Raw genomic sequence first — 9911 nt, forward strand, 5'->3', positions numbered from 1 at the left:
TTAAAATGTTATTACAGAACTTAAGTACCTAGCACATTAGTCATACAAGTACAGGCAATCAAGGTTAACTTGGCATTGTTTAAGAGAAAAACGAATGATTTGTTTTCCTTCATTAATTCACAACAAAGTCAGGGGCCAGTATGAGTCAGCTTTAAAATCAGTGGAACTACGAGCAGCCACATGTGAAAAACAGATGAACACCCTACCCCCCTTCTCCCTCTGCCCACCCTTTGTTCTGAGCAACTTTACAGGGAAGATGAAAGTACCCACAGGCTTGCAATAGGGATGTATAAAAAACAGAAACACAATCCCTGTAAACAAAAATCCATTTTTATCTCAGTGTAAAGCTGTTGCTGTGTGTTTTACTGGGGGTTTTAAGTTTCTGTTTCTTAGTGAAAAGAGCATGTGGCAATTCTGTTTCATCTCACCTCCTTCTTCCTTTGCAGTTGACGGTAGTTGGTCCTGCTGGTCATCCTGGTCCAAGTGCTCTGTGACCTGTGCAGGCGGGCACTACTTGCGCACTCGCACCTGCACTAATCCACCACCTGCATATGGAGGGGACATCTGTCTAGGACTGCACACTGAAGAAGCCCTGTGCAACACACTGCCTTGCCCAGGTACACTGACCCCAGATCAAACATTACTCCAAACCTACATTCACTAGGTGGGAGTATTGAAGGCAATTGGATCTTGAAGTTGAGGAATTTCAAAAACCCTGTCTCTTATAAAAGTTTACCAATGTTGCACAGTCATTTTGTATTTTTCCCAGCTTTTCCAATAGTTATGTGCTTGAATTTGTATGACATCTTTGAGGTTTACATGCATTACTATACGTTTACTATGTTGTACCTTTTATAAAAGTTGCTGTATAAGTGTGCAGTATGTCTGTACCTTGTCTTCTTTTCCAGAGAGCTGGTCAGGCTGGTCTGAATGGTCTGAGTGTGATTCCTCTGGGCTGCAGGTTCGAGTTCGTCATTGTGACATCCTCTTCCCTACTGGAAACCAATGTTATGGAAACAGGACTGAGACTAAAACGTGCATCTTTGAGTCCAACTTTATATCTGGTAAGTCCCAAATACATCAGTAAGGTTGACTGTGACCATCCAGCTACTTATCAGCTAATATTCACAACTCTGAAAGATAGAATAAATAGGGTGTAGAGTATATCAAATCATTCTCCCATATACCTCTTATTCGTGTTATTTGGTTTCTAATCCTTGTTTTGTTCCTGTTTTTCATTACATTCTTTATTTCATTTTAAAAAGTTCATAGCACTGTTTTCTTCACTAAAGACCATTTCAAAATGCTTTTAGTTAGTTCCATGCAAGGCATTTTGGCATTATCACTGTGAGCCTAAGGTATATTAGTCACAGCTTCAAGAAACAAACAAACAAAACCTTCAAACAAACATCAGACTCAATGCATCTCATTAGAAGCTGCAATTAACTGAACTAGTACATCACAACACAATTGTCAGCGTGTTAAAACTAACCTTGCTGAGCTCAAACTTTAAAAAAAAACTACCTATCAAGGACATGATTGAAAACAGAATCAAAACAAGAACTGGGAACCAAATATCATAAATGATATGTGTTTGTGATTATTTAGTGTTATACACCATATTTATTCTGTTTTTAAGGGATATTGTAAGCTGTGGTTGTTAGTCAAGCTCCTACATAATAAAGCTGTGAACAATTCTCTTTTGGAAAGTCAGTTTCTAGTGAGGCATAGGACATTCATATTTGAGCCCTTTTTAATAGGACTTCAAAATCATTATGGACCGCAGGTACAAGATTCATCAATATGCATTTGACTTTTATGCTAACCTGTGTCATTAAACCTGCATTGGGTCTCAAATACATTACCATCAGTGATATAATTTATCACAAAAATAGGATTATTCATTTTTATTTATTTATTTATTTTATTATTATTTTTTTTTTTTTTTATTTTTTTTTAGAAATCTCTATAGCACGATCAAGCACGGAAGAGAGACGATGTGGAGGTATTTTGCTTTTGTTTAATGCATTTAGATAAAGCGTCTTCTAAGCTGGGACCCATTTTTACTCTGTATTTTTTGTATCCTTATATCTGGTGTAAAATACTGTTCTAATGACAAAAAAAAAAAAAAAAAAATTACTTATCTTCTCAACTTTCCCGCATTAATCAGACAATGCAAATAATTCGTTTTTCATGGGCACACACATTATAAAATCAACATAGCTTTTCTGCTCAGAAAAAGCAATACAGTTAATGTGGTTTGTCTTGTATATCAATACTAATCTGATAAAGCATGTTTTCAGTACAAGGCTTGTCTTTTAGATGCCGTCGGCTTGTATTTCTTTCATATGTGGTTATTTGTAAACAGTTATACTATTGTGTAGTTTCAAGTAAACCTTTCTGTTCACTGCATTTCAAATTAAACATAAGGCTTCTTTTTTCTATTTGCAGAGTTTAACCTGTTCCATATGATTGCTGTGGGTTTAAGCAGTTCTTTACTGGGTTGTCTGATCACTTTGCTCATCTACACCTATTGCCAGCGGTATCAGCGACAATCATATGATGCTACTGTCATTCACCCAATATCAGCAGCTCCCCTCAACACCAGCATCACGAACCATATCAACAAATTGGACAAGTTTGATTCTGCGGAGGCCATTAAGGTCAGTTAATGTTGTGGGAGTCACAGTAGTGCAGGATATTAGAAATGTTGTGTTGGTGAAATCCCAACGTAATGTATGTCCTCATTGATATTCCATTGGAAGGCAACCTGAACACTTAAAGTCAGGTAAGATAGTCCAAGAAGAGCTGATAGGAGAAGCTTTTCAATATTGTGCATTACTACTCAGATGTTAATATATGGAGTACACAAGTAACAAATACATCCCTCTTCAACCTGCTACAAAACATGTAGGGCTAAATTCTCAAAGCTATTTACTCCAAATCATCATTAGCACATTTTTGTCTGAAAGAAAACTAATAATAAACAGTTTTAGATTAACCACATGCTCCTAAGTTAAATGTCTGTTGTTTATTTCTGGGTTGGTAACTTTGTTGGGTGCGTTTCTACTGTCTGGAAAAAAAAAAAAAGTCATGCTAATGACGATCTGGAGTAAATGGCTGTCAGAGTCTAGCCCCTGGGGATTACTAATACAACATATTCAATCACAAAACATGAAGTAATAAATGATCAAAAGCACACAGAGCCCGGGGTCTATGCTTGCTTCTTGGGTCTTTCAAACTAACTTCATAGAACTGAAAAAAAAAAACATCTCTTCGTATTATAATGGAAGAAACTTATGGAAGAAAGTATGTTCTGGCAATATATATATATGCATATATATATATATATATATATATATATATATATATATATATATATATATATATATATATATATATATATACAGTGCCTTGCAAAAGTATTCAGACCCCTGACCAATTCTGTCATATTACTGAATTACAAATGGTAAATTGAAATTTCGTTCGTTTGATATTTTATTTTTAAACACTAAAACTCAGAATAAATTATTGTAAGGTGATATTGGTTTTATGTTGGGAAATATTTTTAAGAAAAATAAAAAAACTGAAATATCTTGCTTGCATACGTATTCAACCCCTGTGCTGTGGAAGCTCCTTGTTTGCACTGATGAAAGAAATTGCCCTAACGAGGACACAATTACCTTACCATTGGCCTCCACCTGTAAACCATTAAAGTTGCTGTCACATACTGGATAAAAACCCCATTGTTGAAGGATTATTGGTAAGGCTGTGAATCTGAAGGAAAATGAAGACCAAAGAGCATTCTACAGAAGTTAGAGATAAAGTAATACAAATGCATAGATTAGGGAAAGGGTACAAAATAATATCCAAGTGTTTGGATATCCCAGTGAGCACAGTTGGATCAATAATCAGGAAGTGGAAGCTGCATCACACCACCCAGGCACTGCCAAGAACAGGCCGTCCCTCAAAACTCAGCACTCAAACAAGAAGGAGACTTGTGCGAGAAGCCACAGAGAGGCCAACAATCACTTTGAAGGAGCTACAAAGTTCAGTGGCTGGGAGTGGAGTAATGGTGCACCAGTCAACCATATCAAGAGCTCTGCATAACACTGGCCTGTATGGGAGGGTGGCAAGAAAGAAGCCGTTACTCAAAAAGTACCATCTGAAAGCATGTCTGGAGTTTGCCAGAAAGCATGGGAGTGACCCAGCTGCGATGTGGGAAAAGGTTTTGTGGTCAGATGAGACCAAGATAGAGCTTTTTGGCCAAAACTCAAAATGTTATGTGTGGCGCAAACCTAACACTGCCCATGCCTCAAGACACACCATCCCTACAGTGAAGTATGGTGGTGGCAGCATCATGCTGTGAGGATGCTTCTCATCAGCAGGGACTGGGCATCTTGTTACAATTGAAGGAAGAATGGTTGGAGCAAAATACAGGAAAATACTGCAAGAGAATCTGCTTCAGTCTGCTAAAAAACTGAAGCTTGGGAGGAAATTCACCTTTCAGCAGGACAATGATCCCATGCACAAGGCCAAAGCAACACTGGAGAACAAAAAGGTGAATGTCCTACAGTGGCCCAGTCAAAGTCCTGATCTCAATCCCATTGAGAATCTGTGGCACTATTTGAAAATTGCGATCCACAAGCGTCGTCCAACCAACCTGAACAACCTACAGCAAATTTGCCAAGAAGAATCGGCCAGAATCACCCCGACACTGTGTGCAAAGCTGGTACATGCTTACCCCAAAAGACTTAAAGCTGTTATTGCAGCGAAAGGTGGCTCCACCAAATATTAATGTGAGGGGGTTGAATACTTATGCAAGTAGGATATTTCAGTTTTTTATTTTTTGTAAAAATATTTCCCAACATAAAGCCAATGTCACCTTACAATAATTGATTTTGAGTTTAAGTGTTTTAAAATAAAATATCGAACAGAACAAAATTTCAGTGTACCATTTGTAATTCAGTAATATGAGAGAATTGGTCAGGAGTCTGAATACTTTTGCAAAGCACTATGCGTGTGTGTGTATATATATATATATACACACACACACACACACACACACACACACACACACACACACACACACACAGTACTGTGCAGAAGTTTTAGGCAGGTGTGAAAAAATGCTGTAAAGTAAGAATGCTTTCAAAAATAGACATGTTAATAGTTTATATTTATCAATTAACAAAATGCAAAGTGAGTGAACAGAAGAAAAATCTACATCAAATCAATATTTGGTGTGACCACCCTTTGCCTTCAAAACAGCATCAATTCTTCTAGGTACACTTGCACACAGTTTTTGAAGGAACTTGGCAGGTAGGTTGGCCCAAACATCTTGGAGAACAAACCACAGTTCTTCTGTGGATTTAGGCAGCCTCAGTTGCTTCTCTGTCTTCATGTAATCCCAGACAGACTTGATGATGTTGAGATCAGGGCTCTGTGGGGGCCATACCATCACTTCCAGGACTCCTTGTTCTTCTTTACGCTGAAGATAGTTCTTAATGACTTTCGCTGTATGTTTGGGGTCGTTGCCATGCTGCAGAATAAATTTGGGTCCAATCAGATGCCTCCCTGATGGTATTGCATGATGGATAAGTATCTGCCTGTACTTCTCAGCATTGAGGAGACCATTAATTCTGACCAAATCCCCAACTGCATTTGCAGAAATGCAGCCCCAAACTTGCAAGGAACCTCCACCATGCTTCACTTTTGCCTGCAGACACTCATTTGTGTACCGCTGTCCAGCCCTTCGGCGAACAAATTGCCTTCTGCTACAGCCAAATATTTCAAATTTTGACTCATCAGTCCAGAGCACCTGCTGCCATTTTTCTGCACCCCAGTTCCTGTGTTTTCATGCATAGTTGAGTCGCTTGGCCTTGTTTCCACATCAGAGGTATGGCTTTTTGGACGCAAGTTTTCTATGAAGGCCACTTCTGACCAGACTTCTCCGGACAGTAGATGGGTGTACCAGGGTCCCACTGTTTTCAGCCAATTCTGAGCTGATGGCATTGCTGGACATCTTCCGATTACGAAGGAAAGTAAGCATGATGTGTCTTTCATCTGCTGCAGTAAGTTTCCTTGGCCGACCACTGCTTCTACGGTCCTCAACGTTGCCTGTTTCTTTGTGTTTCTTCAAAAGAACTTGGACAGCACATCTGTAAACCCATGTCTGCCTTAAAATTTGTGTCTGGGAGAGACCTTGCTGATGCAGTATAACTACCTTGTGTCTTGTTGCTGTGCTCAGTCTTGCCATGGTGTATGACTTTTGACAGTAAACTGTCTTCAGCAACCTCACCTTGTTAGCTGAGTTTGGCTGTTCCTCACCCAGTTTTATTCATCCTACACAGCTGTTTCTGTTTCAGTTAACAATTGTGTTTCAACCTACATATTGAATTGATGATCATTAGCACCTGTTTGGTATAATTGTTTAATCATACACCTGACTATATGCCTACAAAATCCCTGACTTTGTGCAAGTGTACCTAGAAGAATTGATGCTGTTTTGAAGGCAAAGGGTGGTCACACCAAATATGGATTTTATTTAGATTTTTCTTCTGTTCACTCACTTTGCATTTAGTTAATTGATAAATATAATCTATGTGTATTCTCTTTGTTTAATGGCTCACAAATAATTTCTATACTTACACAGAAGGAATTACTAAACACAGTAATTACTTTCCCTACCTACTTCGTATCCATAAATATACATTTTCATATAGTATGAATAGTGATTCCCATTTCAACCAATTATGCATGTTGCCTTAGTAACAGGAGACATAAGAGATTATAGGCCTACCAGTTATACAGCTTTGAAGGCTGCACATGACATGTACTGTGAAAGCACATGTTCACAACTCAGAAGATGTCAAAAGTATAATTTACTTGTTTTAACAAGCCGTTATAAAACCAGTCAACTGTTGTAAACAGCTACTTTACAGATTAGATTTCCCCCCCCCGCCCCCAACCAGAAAGTCACAGTTCCCTCTCTCACCAATGCACGTGGCTATGCCTAGATGCACAGAGCTGAGCACATATATTTTAAAATACATTTTTATATATATATATATATATATAAGTACAAAAACAACTAAAATAAATGTTCATTTAGAAAAAAAAAAGATTAGCATGGCAGTTTCAAATAATCCTTGCAGTGATGCACACACATTATCTTTATGGATTAATGTTAGTTCCTTCAGTTATTTTGTTTACAGTAGGCCCAGAAAAGTTGTCTTTTATTAATATGCTGCTTTTCTCCGAATTGCTAGCTCCACCAAGGAAACACTTGAGGTAGGGAGCTGTTCATTTCCAAATTGCAAAAAAGGCATTTTTTTAATTTTTTAAAATGTATAAATTCATTATTTACTGTGACAACAGTAAGGGGGGGGGGGGGGGGGGGGGTGGGGTGGCCATGACGATTTTAGAAGAAAAAAAAAATTGAAACATTTAGGGGAATTAAAAAAAATCCTCACCACCTGAACTAAATTGTTTCCATTATAAAATAAATCATTTAAAATAAATGTGCAGCTAATAACAGTAGCTTAAAAGCATCATACAGTAATTGCTAACAATGATCTTGTTTTTCTTCATTTCTAGGCCTTCAATAAAAATAATCTCATCCTGGAGGAGAGAAATAAATACTTCCACCCCCATCTCAGCGGGAAGACTTACACAAACACCTACTTCACAGACCTCAATACCTACGAGGAATACTAGCAAGTGCTGTGTGGCCTCTCCACAGCCGACACGGCCTCTGTTGGCTCTGGATATTAGATAACAGAACCCTTTTAAGAATTCAGTAAATGTGTCTTTTTGCTTTGTGGTTTGCAAAGAAACATACAATATACTTCATAGAACCTCCCAGCCATGGAACATCATGTGTTACCATCCAACGATTTACCAAGAGCCATAAACTACAAAGCGATCAAGAACGATGTACAGCACTTAACAAGATAACTGGTGCCTGCAAAAACTCCCATCCAATTTGAAACTGTATTCCCAAACAAACGGAACAAGGAGGGGAGAAAAGATTTTGGTAGTACTCAAAGATGAGTGGTTTTACACTCCATTTGGGTTCCTCTCAATTCTAGTTGATCAGCAGCTTTTAGAAGACACCTCAAGACTGTTTGCATGATGTTACTGGACACATTATATGTTGCTTCATTGATTTGCATAGTCAATTGCATTCCAAAGTCCTACACTCTGCGGTTTATGGAACACATTGTCTGTACTGCTGTAGAAACAGAACTTGTGTCAGGTGCTCTACCAAGGGAAACCCCCAGTAAAAACTGCATGTATTGTCTGTGTGTGGAAGTGAAATCCTTTGGGCAGACAATCATGAAGATGTAGATATTTAGTTCTGGCTGGAAATATGTGTTAATGATTCTGTATGGGGGCCTTGTCAGTCAAGTGATTTGGTGATCTCAAATTGCAGATATTTACATATGATGTATTTGGGAGAAACCAGATGCATTGGGAAGTTGTAGTCTACCTGTATCATAAGTAAAAGAATCATGTAAAACAACAAACAAATAAGAATAAATCATCAATATATTTGAATCTTTGAATCTGCACACTGACTGGAAGTTGACTTGATTTTTTTTTTATAGCAAAGCTAAAATATTTGACTGACAAGTTGACTACATGATTTAATCAAAAAGATTTTCAGTTCTTTAGCTTCCTCGATAAGATGACCTTGTGAAAATTGTATAGAAGTTTTTTTTTTTCATACAAGTTATAAACTTTCAAAGTGTGATGAATGAAATACGGATAACCCCTAATGGAAAGCGTTGCTGCTATCGAAAGGGGTTGCCAAAGAGATAAGCCCCTGTGCTGTATATATTGCAGCTGGATTTAAAACTAACTTTTTTGCAAGTTCTTTTTATGAGCTTGCTGCTTTCATTTTCTTCCTTCTTTTCAGAAGTCACATAACCAAGATTTCTATTAACAAACACATCTGAACCTGCATTTTATCAAATTAGCTGTGCACCATTGGAAATATTACATACAACTAGCTAATTTCATATTATGTTAAATTTGATTAAAAAGCCAACAAGTCTAATATTATTTCTTTAGTGATACATTGCAATACTTATAAAAAAAAAAAAAAAAAAAAAAGGAGAGATGAAGGACACTGGGAGCCAAAGCCCTTTGTCTACAGGATATTTCCATGGACAGGCACAGCAGTGTTTCTCACTCTGCCAGTATGAGTCAAACCTCAACCTGATAGGACCATCTGTGTAAAAAGGGTAATCAAGTCTCTGCAATTAATCAATCCAGGCTTCTTGTGGAAAAAACTACTGACTGTGCTAAATTTCATGATGATTTTGTGAAGTAGTCTGAGATTATGTTGACTCATATACTGTAGTAATAGTTTACTATATATAAAATAAAATGCATTTTGTCCAACAACTGTATGGAAAAGGCCAGTACAATGGTCCTTTGAGTTAATCCACTGTGTCATTAATGTCATATTCAGCTGTGTTTCTGTTGAGAACTGCATTAAACTTACTATATTTTGTTCAGTAGTGATTCCATAGTCACAAACATGGTGAAATTAAATGTTATCTGTTTTGTAACCGTCTGATGCATGTTAATGTCTTTTACTCACAGCCCGACCTGATTGCTGGTTTATTAATGCAGACAAACTGTCCCATTTCTGACTTGCAATTCTTCATGTGAAACATTACAGTAAAACTTAACTAATTTTTACTTAACATTTTACCTAAAATGATACACTGGTTCTTTGCAACTCAAAATGTGCATATTGGTAACAAACAGTTTAAAAATAATGTACAAATGTTGTCCTATGTAACAGGGTGATGTTACATACGTGTGTCGTCACTGAATAATACAGAATCAGACATAGAACAGTGGGTGTTGACATACCACACAGGCGTGCAGATTTA

The 9911-nt window shown here is 37.4% G+C and overlaps 1 protein-coding gene across 3 annotated transcripts in view; it reads left to right on the forward strand.

Annotated features, from left to right (window-relative positions):
- LOC121314193 (semaphorin-5A-like) overlaps positions 1 to 9586 on the forward strand; it is a 135888-nt gene extending 126302 nt beyond the window's left edge. The window contains exons 18-23 of one of the 3 annotated variants that reach the window (XM_041247205.1): positions 447 to 617; positions 909 to 1064; positions 1961 to 2005; positions 2452 to 2663; positions 7272 to 7293; positions 7600 to 7691. In XM_041247205.1, the coding sequence (XP_041103139.1) occupies positions 447 to 617; positions 909 to 1064; positions 1961 to 2005; positions 2452 to 2663; positions 7272 to 7292 (605 nt within the window). In that variant the 3' untranslated portion in view covers position 7293; positions 7600 to 7691. Of the gene's footprint in view, positions 1 to 446; positions 618 to 908; positions 1065 to 1960; positions 2006 to 2451; positions 2664 to 7271; positions 7294 to 7599 lie in introns of all 3 variants that reach the window. The other 2 variants (XM_041247203.1, XM_041247204.1) reach the window with 2 other exon arrangements.
- Positions 9587 to 9911: the final 325 nt, after the last annotated feature.

The sequence above is a fragment of the Polyodon spathula genome, chromosome 4 (genome assembly GCF_017654505.1).
Source record: "Polyodon spathula isolate WHYD16114869_AA chromosome 4, ASM1765450v1, whole genome shotgun sequence".
NCBI lineage: Eukaryota > Metazoa > Chordata > Actinopteri > Acipenseriformes > Polyodontidae > Polyodon > Polyodon spathula.